Source organism: Sorex araneus, chromosome X (genome assembly GCF_027595985.1).
Source record: "Sorex araneus isolate mSorAra2 chromosome X, mSorAra2.pri, whole genome shotgun sequence".
NCBI classification, from domain to species: Eukaryota; Metazoa; Chordata; class Mammalia; order Eulipotyphla; family Soricidae; genus Sorex; species Sorex araneus.
The window spans coordinates 173,257,340-173,275,465 of NC_073313.1; the positions used below are offsets into that span (position 1 = coordinate 173,257,340).

The following is an 18,126-nucleotide window of genomic DNA, read 5'->3' on the forward strand; positions in this document are numbered from 1 at the left end:
TTGTTTGTTTTGGGGGGCCACACTCAATGGTACTCAGGGCTTACTCCTGGCTCTGCACTCAGAGATCATTCCTGGCAGAGCTTGGAGAGCTTGTGGTGTGTTGGGGCAGGAACCTGGCTCAGCCATGTGCAATGCATGTGTCTTATCTGCTGTACTATCTCTCTCCTCCCAGTGATGCTGGTTTGGAGATTGCCAAATCCTGTCCTTTACCCTTCTAATTTTGAAACCAGAGTCAGAGCATAGAAATAAATGCTTCCATTTAAATCTTAGAAACATTCAGCATCACCAAGAAGAGGAATATGGGGGATAATCATGATGGGGTGATAGAAAGAATTGACAGATGAGTTGGGCTGACTGACTTATTCAATACAATCAAGAGGGTATAAATATTCTTTTTTCCAAAGGATGTCCTAGAATGCAAGTAATGCAAGCAATGAAAATACATAAAAGAAAAAACATAAAAGAATATGATCATAAATCTGTTACTTCTATTACAGACATGAACTATCACATGGAAAAGGAATTTTCTTTTTAAGTGGCCAAATATCTAAAAGGTGATATTCTCGGGGAACAGCGTCATGATATTTCTAAACTCCCAACCTGTCTCAAAATGTTAGTTATGTTTCTCCATTGAGGATCTCTCCTGCAACCTAAACAGTCGATTCTTTATTGCTGCCCACTTTGACAAATTAGTCTGTGAAGCACCATTTCCAAGTTATCTTTAGCAGCCAACACAGCCCATAAATCCAAATCATTGTACTGGTTATTAGGATTTCATTTCATGCTCGCATTCACAAACATTTAAGCTTTCAACCTTTGCTGTTGGGCATTAATCTTGGCATTAATCAAGGGATTAAGTATGCTGAATTTAAACTCAAGGTTAATAGCATGCTCAGCCAATATTAGTTTTACATATTGCCAAGGGATAACAGGAAGAGGCAAAGACCTTTATGTCTGTTGTTCATGAAATATAAGAAACAGATTGATGAGTAAGGCATAAAATTGCTTCTTTTGTTCCTTTATGAAGGAATCACATGCACACATACACACACGTACATTCACTCACTCATCCAGTCCAAATTGGCATTTGAAGCAACAGCTTGTTCACATCCCAAGATCTAGCAATCAATCATGGAGCAATTTGATAATTTCAGCACAGCCAAACTGGCAATGGTTACAAAAGTACTTAGAAAAACAGCACAAATAAATTAAAAAGTCTGTAGGGTATGATAGAATAATTGCAAGAATAATTGCATAAGCAGAAAAAAAAGTGTGAGTGTCAAATTAAAATTATCAATATGCTATCAATAGGGGTAGAGAAATTCATAGTTAATTTCATAAAATCTGAGAGCAGTCAAAGGCTCTGCAGAAAGCTAAGTTAATATACCTGAAAGAATGACATTCAGAGTAATTGCTTTGTAGGGTCTTGTCTCTGTAATGGGAGTAGTTACATGGCTTACAAAAACAGATAGAGAAAATGAGCTGCCCGATGACCTGGAAATGCAAAGCTGCCCAACACATCATTCACTCCCACCACTTAGAATGGCTCAGTCCCTGGCTTTTGTGAGTTAGTTCTCAAGAGGATCACTGCTGTCTCTCTGTTGGGTAAGGCATCAAGTCTGTGAGTATCTGGAAATAGCAATGGATACTGACTGGTGGAAACTCACAGAATTAGAGGCTCAATTCAAACTCAAGAGGCACTGAGCACAGAAGTGAGTGGGAAGTCAGTGGTGTCAAGTCCCTTACCTGAGTTAAATTTTCCTTCGATCAAAGGGTAAAGGGGTAGCAGAAACAGAAAGTGCAGAATACTGGACTGTGACTTGGCTCTTTATCATAGCTAAAAAGAGGTTGAAGTGAGAGTGTAAATTTCAGGTGGGAGGCATGTAGTGGTTTAATTCTTCTCTTGGTCGTCTGCCACCAAACCAGGGCAGTGACTTGACTTCTATCAGAACATTCTAGTTCCTACTATAAAGTCAGACCCATAACAAGCATCCCTGGGGTTAACATAAGGAAAGAAATTGATGGCTTTATTTGCTGGGATTTAACAAAAAAGGATTTGTAGAGTACAAATTGGTGAGGGCAAAAATAGACATTTATACTCCTATGATTCAGTGGAAGTTGGCACACTGAGACAATCAGGGGAAGAAAAATGAAGAAAGAGTGCTGTCTACCCCCTAGACTGGTCAGCTGGAGAGTGACGAGATGAAACATGTTTCACTTCATGACATTCTTCATATCTGGCAAAGTTCTGAAGTTAAATGTAATTGGAAACAAGAACTGTCTTCAATAGGGACTTAGAAGAAGAGTTACTGTTACCTTGTTGATTAAGCAAAGAAATCACATGAAGACATTCCCCTGAATCTTTTTCCCAAGTGCAAGAGAAGCCTGGCATAAGATGTGTGGTATAAACAAGTTTCAGGTAAAGTGAAGTAGGCAAAGACAGAATGTTTTAAGAAAGTAAGAGAAAAAGAAAGTAAGCTGAACAAACAGCACTACAAAGTCATTGATGTCCTAGATTTAAAACAAACTAGAAAGGAATGAAATGGCCTTAGCAAGCATCTCTAATCATTTTAAATTAACATCAGCAGGGGTGGCCTGATGCTTACATATCTAGCTCACAGTTTTAATGCAAACAGAAATTCAGAGCCAAAGAAAAGAATTCAAGAAAAACAGCTCATTTCCACACTACTAGATAATATAAGATCTAAAATTAGACTTGTAAATAGGAATGATATATGAATCCTAATTCTCTAAAACAGAACCTGGGGTACCACATGAAGTGTTTCAGACTAAGTGATAGAACAAAGTATCCTCAAATCACAACATCAAAACATAAAAATACCAGCTATGTTTGGTGAGCTTCTTCTATCTGTTAGGTTCTACTTTAATCATATTCCTGTATTCAGGAATAATTATAGTAGAATACTTAAATTAGTAAGATACTAAGAAAAGCCAGAAAAATTGAAATGACTACATAGAAAGGGTCTAAGGGCCCCAAAGGAGAAGTAACTTTTTTTCTTTTTAATTCATTATAGTAAAGACAATGTGCTACCTATGGTGGTAACATTTGTGATCTTGGTGTGCAATCTCTTCACTGAACCACCATCAAAGAGCCCAAGAGCCCCCACCCATGTGTCACCTGTGTCACCTCCTACTTCCCTGTGTCACCTCCTACTTCCCCATAATCTGATGGTTTCTGTTTATACTCCAGTACCCAGAGTTTGCTACCAACTGATATTATTTATACTCTTGTTTTTTTTTTTAATTTATCTGGATACATCACAGGAGAGTGAGAACATTCATGAGGGAAGGTAAATTTTCCACCAGAACAGAGATTAGAAAACACAAGCTACAAAAGCACAAATCAGTTATCAGACAAGGTAGCACTCCACCTGAAGTGATCATTTTGGTGAAATTCTATTCTAAAACTTATAGGTACCTGTTATGATACTATGATAAAATGGGGAAAAAATGAAATGTCAGAGCTCAAAGGTTATTTCCAGATTATAAATAAGAAAAAGAAGCCCTTGGTTCTCTCTACAGAGGAACAATCTCTACCCCTTACTGGCTCAGTTACCTGCATCCATTCTTCTACTTTCATTTGACACTTAAAATAATGAATACCCCAAAGGATGCCAAGAAAATCTGTCCTCAGTAATTGTTGACAATCAATGAATAATACAATAACTGTTCAATAAGCACTCACTGAGCTGTAAAACCTGATCATCTGCAATAAGTAAGTAAATAGGCTGATGAAGTATCCTTCCCCATCTTGAAATGAGGAAAAAGTAGCTGAGAAGTAAAAAAGCAAAACTCCATCATGTCTATGTGGCCCATCTCTTCTCAACCCTGCCTGCCTACACTCCTCTTAGTTCTGTCAGATTCTTTATTTTTGCCCATCTTAGCCACATTTGTATTTCTTTGGAAGTGGAGTCCAGGTGGCCACTTTAAAGGAAGGGGCCTGGGACCCAGACAGCAGCTGTGCCTTTCCAGTATCTCCTTCTCCTGCACCTCCTCAGAACCACCATGGTGGGAATCTAAAAACCTTTCTCAGCAGTTCAGCCTGACATGCAGACTCTTAGGAAGCCATGAAATTAGCTCAGCTTGTCAATCAGGGAGCGCTGTTGGACTGTGGCTAAATTCTATCAAATGGAAAAGGAAAGAAAACTTTTGAATATTAAACTGAATCAGGTACCTTTTCCTCAGGGCAGGAAAATTTATTTCTCACTGTCTTCTTACAGCAGTGAAGGTTCACTCATGGCCCAGGGGCTTACTCTCACAGAAGGACCCGAGAGGGCAGGTACAGGAGACCCAAGCTCACACTCACAGAAACACCATAAAAGCAGCTTGCAAGCAGCCTGCCAATGATGCTTGCCTGCACCCAACTCGCAGTGCTTTGAATTACCAAGCTGGTATTTTAATCATCCACTGAAGATTCCCTTGGTGGCCTGGGGAGGTCTTGGTGTAACCTTGCCCCCTTAATATACATGACCAGATCTTGAAAGGAAAGAGAGGTAAAGAGGGAGGGAAGGACAGCTGCAGAGAATTCAGAGTTACATGCCCTGGAGCTACATCGGTTTTATCTGGAACCCCCTAGAAGCTGACTCTATTCACTGTGGTACAGAGAAGGGGGACTCCTAAACCTCTCAAGGACAATTGTGACAAAAGTAATGAATTCAGCCTCAGAAATGGAGGTCATTTCCACACCACCGGGCAGCACCCGGAAACTGCTACTAACTATTGAATAAACAGCAAGAACATGCAAAATCAGGGGGAATTAAAAAACAAGTGAACAAACAAATAAGGCAGCCAAGAGCACACATAGCCCCTGAAATCAGCTACCAGTACCCATTTCTGAAACCATCAGAGCTACCTTGCCCATTGAGCGTAAAAGGAAAAGTCAGCAAATTTTGATTCTCTTCTCAGAATTATTGCCTCTAGTTTGCTCTGGAAAGAATCTTAACTCTCTCCCATCCCTCTGATTTTCCTCAAGGTGAAATGGAGATCACTGAAGCATGTAACAAATTCCATGTGGTCTCTAAAATGCTTTGTAACCCTTAAATAAGCTGCCATTTCAATCAAGAACATCCATGAAAATGAAACTCAGATTAAAAGAAAAAAAAGTCAAAGTTAATAATTCAGCCTGGAGCAAAGAACAAAATCAGTTGATAAGCATATGAAAGGGAACTTGAAATCACTAATCATTAGGGAAAGCAAATGAAAATCCTAAGAAAAGAGTACCTCATATCCATTAGGATGGATATTATAAGAAAGAAATAATCAGACAATGACAAGGTTTATTATGGATGGAGAGAAACTGGAATCCTGTGTGTTGTTGGTGGTAATGGTACAAGCACAGTAGCAAGGGCTAGACAGTACTTCAAAATGGTAAGAATAGGATTATTAGCAATTCTACTCTGGACACAGACCCTAAAGAATAAAAAGTAGAGTCCCAATAAATTATTTGTATAACCTATATACGTACCAATATTACTCACAATGGCAAAATGGTGGAAACAACCCAAGTGACTGCTCATCAGTTTTACTGCCAAATATGCTCTATCCATGATGCTCTATCTAATCAGCCTTAAAATGGATGCACTTCTGACATAAACTACAATGTGGATGGATATGATACGAAGGGTTGTTAGGGGGAATAAATTAATCTAAATAAAGGCAAGTGTTGCAGGATCTCACCTATTTGAATACTTACAGAAAGAGAATGCAGAATTGTAGCCAGGGTTCCAGCGAAGGCAGAACCGAATGTGGAGTGATGACTTAATGAACAGATTTGCAGGTGAAAGATATTTTCCAAGATTAGCAGTAGAGGAGGAGGAGGACGGAAGTGGTGGTTCAGCTATATGAATGTCCCCAGTGACACATTCTAGTGAAATCAGCATGCCTTTGTTGTGTATATTAGTACACATTCTTAAAAGGGGGGAGCAATATTACTTGAGGGAAGGGTATAGGAATGAAAATGGGAACCATCAGCCCTGCCTCTGTGTGAAAACAGTACATCCAATCATGGGCTCAGCAGAAACACACTAACCAAACACAGGTATCCAATTCTACACCACCCTCCCCAAAGCCACAAGAAGTCACTCACCTCACTGAGGTAAATAAAAAAGGAGCAGGTGGACCCATCCACTCCATATTCTGCGTAGCAGGGATCCGAGCGCCACATGTCTTTCATCCACTGAAACAGAGCCGGAGAACACCTGTGAGCAGGGCAGACTCAGGACTGACAGGGTAGGTGAGGAGGGCACTCAAGCTGTGTCCTAAGGCCCCGAGCAACAGGCTCCAGGGCCACAGTCAGGACAGACCCTGCTCCTGGAAAACCTATGGCAGATGCTGAGTTGGGCCCTGACAGGAGAGCTTAGGGTAGCCTGCACCCATTGCTCAGGAGAAGCAAGGCTTAGAGAGTTCTAGCAAGAGCGAGTGCCTCCAAAACCCTCCCTAGAAACCTCTTTTCCCCTATCACATTCCTTGGACAAAACCCCCAAACCAGGGTAGTGCGGTGTGAGTCCCCTACCAAGGAAATGCTCCCAGGGAGTGAGCTCAGCTTCCTCAGAACAAACCGAAACTTGGAGTGCGAGAGCGGTGTCCTTCAGGGCAAGCCAGAGAAGTGAGATTCTTTTTTTTTTAAATTTTTTATTAGAGAATCACTGTGATGTGCAGTTACAAACTTATGAACTTTTGTGTTTGCATTTTACTCATACATTGATCGTTAAACCATTCCTCCACCAGTGCCCATTCTCCTCCACCAATGATCCCAGTATCCCTCTCACCACCCCCACCACATCCCCCACCACCCACCCTGCCTCTGTGGCAGGGCATTCCCCTTTGTTCTCTCTCCTTTTGGGTGTTGGAGTTTGCAATAGAGGTATTGAGTGGCCATCATGTCCGGTCTATAGTCTACTTTCAGCTCGCACCCAAATGGCTGACATCCTCTATTTGGTGTTCCCTTCTCTATCTGAGCTGCCTTTCCTCCTAGCATGTGAAGCCAGTTTCCAAGCTGTGGGGCAGACCTCCTAATCCTTATCGAGAAGTGAGATTCTTTACAATGCTGTTAAGTGTGCAAGTGTGACCAGGGGTCCCTTGGTATTCAACTACAAATGCAAATGTGACATTTAAGTCACCATCTGGAGTTCTCACAGAAGAGGGAGCTGCCACTATATAAAGGCAGTCCCTTCTCATTGGCCCTACAAGGACCACCGGCTGGGGGCTGGGAGATGGGGCTCAGCAGCTTCAAAGAAACTGCAGGCAGCCAAATGGCCCCACCAGCGAGAGCTCTGTGGGTCTCACGAAGTTGCACTGGCAGAGAAATGTTCCAAACTAGCAGGATCGAGCCACCTTACCCTTACCTATCTTTTGCACTGGGGAAGAAAGGTGAGGAGGGGGGAGAAGGGAGTATTAGTGAGCTGGAGAGTGACAGGACTAAATGCCATGGCTTCTGCCTTACCTTGATTTTCCCCTCACAGTGGGGGTAGCCATCCATAGGAGGCAATACACATTTTTCTTGAGCTCCATTAATGATATCTGTCAAGAATGAGAAAGAACAAAGAATATCATGAGTTCTCTGGAACACCAACCAAGCTCCGTGGCAGGCAAGGGGGAGGGGAGAAAGAAACAGAAGAGAGAGGTTTCTACTGAAAGCTGGAGCTGCCTCATAGAACCTCTGTAGCTGGCAAGAGCCAACAGGAGCGCAAATCGGGAAAGCTGTCACCAGAAACCCCAGCCTTTAAGTGAGGAACAGGAAAGAAAGCCCTGAGATTCAGTGGGCTCACCAGAGCTGAAGCGGCCAGGCTGAGCCTTGTAGACAAACCAAGGCCACAGCTCCCAAAAGACACTGCTTCAGCTGAGGCATTCAACAGGGGGGACAAAGATAAACAAGACTGAGGAGTAGGGCAGCAGGAAGCCACCACTGACAGGGATAGTTTCGTATGGAGCCAGTTCCGAAATTTCCACAGCTCTGCTTTGCTTCTAAGGCTGCCTCACAATAAACTCTCTAGTAGCTATGTGAAGTGGATTCCTGCCTTTGTTACGACAGTCAAACCCCACACAGAATGCTTTTATGAAGCTTGGTGTTCAGTGATGGACCACAGGCAAATTATTTGACATACAAGGGCATGACAAATGTGATGTGGACAGGGCAGTGCCAGGTGGGATACCACACTCAGATTCTCAGGATCCAAGGCATTTTGCTGGCCAGTAGCATCTTAGCTACAGTTGTGAAGAAACTGGAGCTGAGCCAGGGAGTTGAGCTGACAAGGTAGAGAGATGGTCTTCAAGGAAGTGAGACTATTTCAAAGGCAGAGACATGCTGACTGGAATTAAGATCAGTCAGAGTGATAGTGCAGCATGTAGTGCATTTGCCTTGTACACAGCCAACATGGGTTCAGCCCCTGGCATCCTATATTGATGCCTGAGCACCGCCAGGAATAATTCTTGAGTGCAGAGCCAGGAGTAACTCCTGATCATGGTCAGATGTATCTCCCCAAAAATAACAAAACAAAAAAAAAACAGTCATGAGAAACAATCAGTGTTCAAACAGGAAAGTCCTTGTATCCTAATAAAGACTCTGGTCTTTTAATCATTTTTTTTTGTGGGGGGGGTCTGTGTTGGGGTTTGGGGGGTGGTTTGTATCACACATTCCAGCACTGGGGACTTCGACTGGTTCAGTGCTCCTAGCAGTGCTTAGGGAACCATATGTGGTGCTGGGAATGGAACTGGAGAAAAGCAAGCACCTTATCCTCTACTATCTTTCTAGTCCAAAACTCCGATCTTAAAAGTAGTGGAAAATAAAGACTCTGGTCTTTATTTAAGTGGATGGAGCAGTCCTGAAGGATTTTAAGGAAGCATGCTTATCATTGAATTCCTTAGGACTCAAGAATCTTTGTTGGAAGCGAAGAAAACCCTAAACTTATATGCTTCCTTTTAGGGGCCTAGTATATTTCCCAGAAATCCTGGAAAAACTAACTGTTGATGCAGATAGCTTCTATACAAAGCATTCATGAGAAATCAGGTCCCAAGACAGTATCATGTGCCAGACATATTTAATCACTGGTTTTGGCTTCTGAGGCTAGAAGAGAGGTTAAGATTAAAAGGGGTTGAGTTGGACTTGTCCCTTGAAAATCAGTCCTTTTGATAGTAAGAAGTTCTTAGCTGTTGATTCAGTGTTTACAGTTTGTTCAGACTCGAGAGTGTACAATCAGAATCCTCCACCTCAGAGATTGGGAAGCACTATCCTTGGATCTAGTTGATACCTGTTTCCCCCTCTGCAAAGTCAGAGTAACTACACCTCTCTTTCATTCAGCTCTTATTAAATAAGTGAACATTTGTAAAAAGTCTGGTCTGCTATTCCCAACAGCTGATACCACAGACCACAGCAGGTGCTTAAAAGTTGGCATTTGCCAAGTAATTACACACAATTTTTGTAATATTCAGGAAATCAATATTTCAAATACACAGCTGTTTTTGGAAGTGCATTCTCTGTGTTTGTGAAATAAATGCAGGCTGGAAGTGGTGGATCTCCCGACAGTGCCCATTCTTTCCTTTGCAAAAGAGAGTTGCCACAGAAGCCGCTGACACATGGGCTGCCTCCCTGAAGAACAGCAAGTGCTTTTCAACGATGCTACTCCTATCAACTTAAAATCCTTGCTTGGTTTGCCAACATTTGCTTAGCAAATATACAGTGAAGGGTCCAAGAAATGCAGATGATCAGAAACTTAAAGGATGGTTAAGAAGAAAGACTCCTCTTTCCTCACACACCGAATATTAGTCTCGTTTGGCCAATAAACTAGCAAGTTCACGTGACCCTGTGAGCAAAACCTGGTTGCTGACATGTGGGTCTCTACATGAAAAGTGTCAAGTAATAGAAATATCTTATGCCAAAGGTCAGCAATATTTTCCGGCAGATAGTAAATATTTTCGGCTCTGTAGGCCACACAGTCCCTGTGGAAACCACCCCACTAGCTGTTGTGGCAACCTAAGCTGCCGAGACAATGGCAGGAATGAAAGGGTGTGGCTGTGTTCCAATAAAACTCTATTTATGAAAACTGGCTCACGGCCATGTGTGTGCTGTATTAAGAAGGTGCCAAAACGAGGCGCCTGGTTCCTGCAGAGTCCTATCAAACAGATCCTTGGGACACCAGTGGAATCCTTCTGCTGGGAGGGATCCCACCCCTTTTACCTCCCATCCTCTCTCCGTCAGACAAATCCTCTCCTCGAAGCCCCAGGGCTAACGCATCAGGTCTAGAAGGAACCATCCTCATCCTCCTTCCTTCTTCCCAGGCCAGGATGGGAAGAAGGACGCAATGAGGATTGTTTTCTATTCCCATCTCTCCTACCAGGGCGAGAAGTCTCATTCCTCCCTTCACAGGGGTCCATCTCACTTTCTCGAACGTGAGGACAAAATGGGGAGGTTATGTCTTTCTGCTCCACCAGCAAGTGCTCAGTGGAGGCTCTGTTTCCAGGACACACATGTAGGTTCTGCCTGACGCATCCACTTGGGAGACCGGGTTGAGCTGAGGGCCCAGTGAGGCCTGCATCCTTCTCCCACTGGCAGTTTGTCTATTTCCTTGCGAGGTTCTGTTGTCAAGAACTAAGATAACCATCTTCATACACTCAGGCTTGATTAGACACTACTGCACTCGGACATATTTCCTCTTAAAAGATAAAGGGTCTCCAGCAATTCTGTTTTGTGTGCAAGACACGGTAGTGTTTCTTCTAGGACACCTGATAGCAACAGGCAGCTCCCCTTATCAGATGGCCCCACAGAGCACCCCTGGGAGTACCGTGCCGGCCCGCCAGCTCTGAGCCAGCCAGGAACTGACTCAATCCCTGTGTGCAGTCTGGACTCCTGCTCTTGCCAGCACCTCCATCAGCTGGCCTTGCTTCAGAAGTTAATAGCAATAAATCAGGCAAAAATCAACCATGGTGAAATGTAATCTCCCATTAAAAATGACCTCACCAGTCATTCTCAGCTTGGCAAATGTACATTTAGGGCCACTTTTCATTTGCATTATGAAAAAAAATGATTTAATTTTTGTAAGTGAGTCATATGCACCCTTTCCAGCCTCCATTCCATAACTCCGTAAGCAGAAGCTCTCTCATCACCAAAGGAGCTGGGGAGCCAATGGCAGGGAATGGGTGCTCCCCTCCCAGGGGGGTTTCCGCCCACCCATTCTCTCTCTCTCTCTCTCTCTCTCTCTCACACACACACACACACACACACACACACACGCGCGCAAGAAACTGCCTACATAATCATTCTACCAAATAATTTTAGTTAGAGCTACATGGGACTTTGGAAGCTGTTATTGTTCATCACTTTCTTGAGCCAGAGACTGAGGCCTAGAGAGATAAGGTGCCTTCTCGGTCATCCATCACACACAAGTACCTCCATGGCCAAAGCATTCTGTACAATGCATCCAGGTATCTGTCTTCCAAGTCAAGGTTTTTCTACCTCATTGTTAATAGGTAGTAAAAGGCTCACCACTGCTCTATTTAAAGTGACAGACTTACACTTCTGAAAAAAGCACCTTCTTGGGCTCTGTGGGCTGGCTAGGAACCTGGAAGTACATAAAGGAGAATTGATGAGGCAGCCAGAGTCAGTGCACTTCGTTTCTCTCTGCCCAACTTTCTAAGAATGAATTCACACTGGTGAGGACTATGAAAAATGCATTAATTTTCCCCTCATATCATCTTGTGTAAAACCTCTACCCAATATGTATTAATGATGCCTCATGAATAAGATATACCAGGAGAGATGAAATAGAGATCCTTGTAGAACAAGTTTGCCTCATTTTCTTACCTAGCTAGTTAGCATTATTCTTCACTACTGATCTCTGATTCTGAAGAGAATAAAATTCTATTCTTTGAGGCTAAGAAAAGTTAAGTATAATTTTGTCATAAAAATTTAAATCACAATAATAGCCAAATAACCCTAGGTTATTTATACTAACCCTTGTCACATCTAGTGTTTAGCATTATTATTGCAGGATTAACTGTCTAATTAAGCTTTTAAGCCAATATAATAACATTTTCATACTTGTTGTAAAATAGAATTAGAAAAAAGGAGTACCCAGGATTTAGAGATTCAGTAGGAGCAAGAGGTATAAAAATGCTGTGAACAAATGAGCACACACATACTTTTATTCCAAGTCCCCAGGTACTACTATTGATAAAATATATGTCAGATTCTTATGAATATTCAAGCAGGAAAAAACTCACCTTCATTAGTCATCAGAGAAATTCAAATCAAAGCTACAATGAGACACCACCTCACTCATTAAAATTGCTATGATAAAAAAATTCAAATAATAGAAAATGTTGGCATGGATCTGAAGATAACAGCAGTCAAACACCTGGTAGCAGTATAAAATGATGCAGATACTTTGAGTTTAATAACGGTTTAATGATCTGGATAACCATATTTAAAGTTAAATACAGAATTATCTTTGATCCAGAAATTTCACTCCTAGATGCATACTCAAGATGTCTACACCAAAGGCTTACAATACAAATGGTCACAGTGGTATCATTCATAAGAGCAAAAAGATGAAAACCACCCAATGTTTATTATTGATAAACAAAATGTACAATGGAATATTATCTGTCATCAAAAAAATAAAAGACTGATTCATTCCACAATATAAATGAAATTGAAAAACATTAAGTGAAGGACAGTCACAAAGACAGGCAAATTTACAGAGGCTGACAGAGATTGCTTGGTGCTCAGGGCTGGGGGAAGGAAAGGCTGGGAAAGAAAGTGAAAACTGACAGACACAAGATAATGGAAATGCTCTAAAACTGATTATAGTGATGGTGCTGCAACTTTGTGGATACAGTTAGAATAATTGAATCACGCACTTTAAATGGGTGAGTGGAGTAATGTGCAAATTATATCTTAATAAGACTGTTACATAAACAACAACAGAAAGAAACACAAAATACATGCTACTGATTCATTCAACAAATTGTGCACCTAAATAAACATCTCTGGAACACGTTTGGAACCTTCCTAAATAGCATAAGGAAAACATATGCAAGCCTTGCCTTGAAAGATCCTAGAATATGTCCCAACCTTGCATGACAGAAAAGGGAGTTCATACACCTGAGCAAGACAGAAAAAGGAGCTAGCAACCAGGACAAGAGATGACAGGCAAGAGGTTGCAGCAGACTGTGGTGGTCAAGAGTGCCCAGAACTTTTTAGGAAGTGGCAGGTCATTTCCATTCTTCCAGATGCCACCTCTCCTCCCTCCACAGTATTGGTCACCAAGTCTATGGCTAGATGTGACCATGTTCACCAGGTTCAGGTCAAGGGGATGAAAGTGAGGAAATCATAGGACAGTACTCTGGCTGAGTCCTCAGTTCTGACCACTTTTCCACTGCCTGGAAAATGGATTTTTAATGGCCCACCTAGATGAGAATAATCTGGACTCTTAAACAGTAGTGCAGAGATAGTCTGGAATGCACACTACTGAATATCAACAATGTATCACTGCCATCCTGTTGCTCATTGATTTGCTCAAGTGGGCACCAGTAACGTCTCCATTGTGAGTCTTGTTGTTACTGTTTTTGGCATATCAAATATGCCACGGCTAGCTCTGCCATGTGGGCAAGATAGTCTCGGTAGCTTGCCGGGCTCTCCGAGAGGGACAGAGGAATTGAAACCAGGTCGCCATGTGCAAGGCAAATGCCCTACCAGCTGTACTATCATGTAGTGCACGGAAGGTAGTATGTCCCATACAGGAGATGCAAGAATTAGATTTTAACACTCAAAATAATTTTGAATTACCATACAAGTAGTGGTCATCCTGTTTTTAAAGTTTAAAAAATTGCTTATTGGCATCACTGCAGTGAAGTAACACAACAATGCTTAAAAGCTGGCTTTGACAGACACTGGCCCACATCCAAAAGAACAAAAGCAACCGCTGTTGGTATGGATGTGGGGAGAAAGGGACTCTTCTTCACTGCTGGTGGGAATGCTGACTGATTCAGCCATTTTGAAAAACAATATGGACGATTCTCAAAAGATTAGAAATTGAGCTCTCACTTTGACCCAGCAATACTACTTCTGGGAATATATCCCGGAGATGCAAAAAAGTATAGTAGAAATGTCATCTGCACTTGTATGTTTATTGCAGCATTGTTTACAATAGACAGAATCTGGAATCCCGAGTGCCCGAGAACAGATGACTGGCTAAAGAAACTCTGGTACATCTACACAATGGGTGTGTAGATGTACAACTATGCAGCTGTTAGAAAAGATGAAGTCATGAAATTCGCATATAGATGGATCAACATGGAAAGTATGATGTTAAGCGAAGTGAGTCAGAAAGAGAGGGACCGACATAGAAAAATTGCACTCATTTGTGTGATATAAAGTAACAGAATGGGAGACTAACACCCAAGTTTATTAAAAATAAGTACTGGAAGGATTACTCCACAGCTTAGAAGCTGGCCTCACATACTGAGGGAAAAGGCAGTTCAGTTAGAGAAAGGATCACCAAGTTAATGGTGGGAGGAAGATCCGCTCGGGATGGGAGACGCACCCTGAAAGCAGACTATAGACCAAACATGATGGCCACTCAATACTTCTATTGCAAACTACAACACCCAAAATGAGAGAGAGAGCAAAAGGGAATGCCCTGCCAACAGAGGGAGGGTTGGGGGAGGGGAAACGGAGTGGGGATGGTGGAGTGATGCTGGGACCACTGGTGGTGGAAAATGGGCACTGGTGGTGGAATGGATAGTTGACCACTGTATGACTGAAATGTAAGCACAGAAGTTTCTAAGTCTGTAACTGTACTTCATGGTGATTCACTAATTAAAAAAAATTTTTTTAAAAGCTGGCTTTGATTTTATTTTGAACAGTGTTATTGTGAATAAGGTTGATTTTTATACTACAAAGATAATCCCTGGCATCTACTAATAAATAAAAACTAAAAAAAATTTTTGAAATAATCTTGGAATTTTCAGCTTTTCACATCTGCTGATCCTAGATACAAATACAATTATATTTACTTCCACAAAGTTCTGTGGAGATTTGCCAGTCAGGGAGTAATATTTAAAAATCTCCTTCATTTTAATTTTTAAAACAATGGAATTTTAGAATGTGGAGGCAAAAGCCTTTATTTTTAACCAGTCATTTGGTTAGAGTAAACTAGATGAAGACTGAAAAGAAAAAAATAGAAAAGAAAAAAGAAAAGAGAAAGAAAAGAAAGAAATAGGGCCAGAGAAAATAGTACAATAGGTAAGGCACTTCCCTTGCACCTGGCCAACCAGGATTTGATCCTCAGCACAGAAGATGGTTGTCCGAGTATCACCAGGAGTGATTTCTGAGTGCAGAGGCATGGGTAACCCCTGAACACCACTAGATGTGGCTCAAAATCCAAAATCAAACCAAACCAAACAAGAAATCACATTCCAAATACTATTATAGCCCAGGAAGCAAGCCTGTGGCCCAATAATGATACCAGGAAACATGAAGGCCTATGTGCTCAAGTGAGATTTTCTAAAGTTCTTCAGTGTTTCACAGGACGGCCCTGAACTCATTTCACCCACTAGTTTTCAACTGTTGTAATCAGATTTCCATAAAAGCAATTTCCATAGAAGTTCATTTTATAAATGAGACCGTATTTTATATTCTAAAATCCAAGTTATTTTTGTTATCTGGAAAGTTCTAGGTATCAATAAAATGAGCTGCAGGGGTCTTGTGGTTTTATTCTACTGAGAAAAGGATATTTGAAAGTGAATTTTCCCAGTGCAGAAAAATAAGGAAAAAAACAACTGTGAAAAGACATACGAAAGGGATCCCACAGCCTGCTCATTCCAAAGAACTACTATTCAGTCAAAATAAAAGCAGCTAAACCACAATTATTCATACACTGAAATCAACTGACTATCACGGGAAAGAGAAACCCCCAGTCTCCGGAAGCACTCTACCTTCTACAAGTTTCTTGTCGCAGCAGCTTGGCTGGCACCTTACCAGACAACTGAGATTCAAGTTGGGTTTGAAAATAGAAAACAGGAGAGAAAGAAACATGAGAATATAGAGGAACAAGAATCCTGATAACCACATAGACTGAGCACCACCTCCCACCTCCCCTAAGATCCATACCCTAACCACTCCTCACAGTAACCTAAAGAGGTGAGCATCACCATCTCTGCTCCAAAAGAGAAGACACTGAGGACCAGAGACTTCAAGTGATCTGACCAAGATGGATCTGACCAATGGATGAGTGACCTCATCTCAGTCACTCTAAGAAACAACCAATGTCAGGAACCAGTACAGTAAGGAAGCAGGGAACAATAAAAAGGAGGAAAGGCCAGTGAAAGAAAAGATGTTTATCTTATGTTCCCACATCTAGACTGTTTTATTAAGAGTACAGATTCATTTACCTAATAGCCCTCGATTCCTGAGAAACGGGAGCAAAAACTGCAGGGTAAGAATTTTGGAGCAGTCTTTGGCACTAACTTTATACTTCTGTACCATAAATGTTAACATCATTGTATCATTGTCACTGTCACTGTCATCCCATTGTTCACTGATTTACTTGAGCGGGTGCCAGTAACATCTCCATTCATCCCAGCACTGAGATTTAGCAGCCTCTCCTTACTCGTCTTTCCCAACGACTGGAGGCTCTTTCAGGGTCAGGGGAATGAGACTGTTATTGTTACTGTTTTTAGCATATCGAATACACCACAGGGAGCTTGCCAGGCTCAGAATATTCATCATCAAAGACTGAATTGTTTGAAGCCTAGATTTCTCAACTGCAAAATGAGAGGAAATGCAAGCCTGTGGAGACATTACATGAACGTGAAAGGAAGTGCCAAAAATATTTAAGCACAGTGCTTTGCCCACAGTCCACACAGTATTGCCTGTCAGACACGTGTGCCATTCGGAAAGGTCTTAAAAAGTAAAATTAAGCTTTTTCATTCATAAACATCTTTATTTAAACTCTGCACTGTAGCACTGCACTGTTGTCCCATTGTTCATCGATTTGCTCGAGGGGGCACCAGTAACATCTCCATTGTGAGACTTGTTGTTACTGTTTTTGGCATATAGAATACGGCATGGGTAGCTTGCCAGGCTCTGCTGTGCGGGCGGGATATACTCGGTAGCTTGCTGGGCTCTCCATGAGGTATTGAGGAATTGAACCCGGGTCGGCTGTGTGCAAGGCAAACGCCCTACCCGCTAATTAAGATATACTTTTTAATTCATCTAAATTTAGTATATATAAAATACTTCCAAAAGCGATCATGTTAGGAGAGACATGATATTTCTATTATTCCCATACATAAAAATAAATTTATTAAAAATAAAAGTAGAGAGACAGTACAGCAAGTATGGCACATGCCTTGCATCCAGCCAATCCAGGTTCAATCCCTTCAATCCCTGGCACTGCATTTGGGCCCCCAAATCCCACCAGGAATGATCCCTGAGCACAAAATCAGAAGTAAGTCCCAAGCACAGCCAGGTATGGAGCAAAAAACAAAATAAATAAATAAAATAAAAGTAGAATATTTTAAGACTGTAAGAGTCATAAACTACATCTATGATCTGAAATGATGAAATTTCATACTGATTAATGTTTCTCTTATCCTCTCCCTACTGTTTATCTTTCTACCCATTCCGAGAGGGGCCCTGGCGAGGACAGCCTGGTGTGGGGCAGGAGACTCATGGAGTGGGTAATGCATAATAATGCAATTAGGTCTCTTATCTCAAGCTTTAATATGAATAAGAATTGAGAAAAGAAATATTATCATCTCCAATTTAAAACCCCTATATACAGAGACACTTAGAGTTGTTATTATATATCTGCATTGAATTGACTTATAGGAGATCTTATTAAAAGTTTCTATTGTTTTAATTTTTTCCCATTATGTATTAAACTTAAATCTTAGATGTTATATTTCAGTATTTGACTTGAATATCTGGTTAGGAAGAAGTAAAAGAATTTGTCAAAGATAAATATCTAAAATATGGTGGTTCCTTCAATACTTGCATTGCAGACCACAACACCCTAAAGGAGAGTTAGTAAAAGGGAATGCACCTACCAGAGGCGGGGATGGGGTGAGGGGAATGGGAGGGATACAGGGAACATTTGTGGTAGAGAA

General features: G+C 41.5%; 1 protein-coding gene across 3 annotated transcripts in view; it reads right to left on the bottom strand.

Moving 5' to 3' along the window:
- MGAT5 (alpha-1,6-mannosylglycoprotein 6-beta-N-acetylglucosaminyltransferase) overlaps positions 1–18,126 on the bottom strand; it is a 384,102-nt gene that overhangs the window by 145,117 nt on the left and 220,859 nt on the right. For all 3 annotated transcript variants that reach the window (XM_055122917.1, XM_055122916.1, XM_004616498.2), the window contains 2 exons: positions 7,463–7,539; positions 6,107–6,196 (listed from right to left, as the gene is read on the bottom strand). In XM_055122917.1, coding sequence (XP_054978892.1) covers positions 6,107–6,196; positions 7,463–7,539 — 167 coding nt within the window. The remainder of the gene's footprint in view (positions 1–6,106; positions 6,197–7,462; positions 7,540–18,126) is intronic.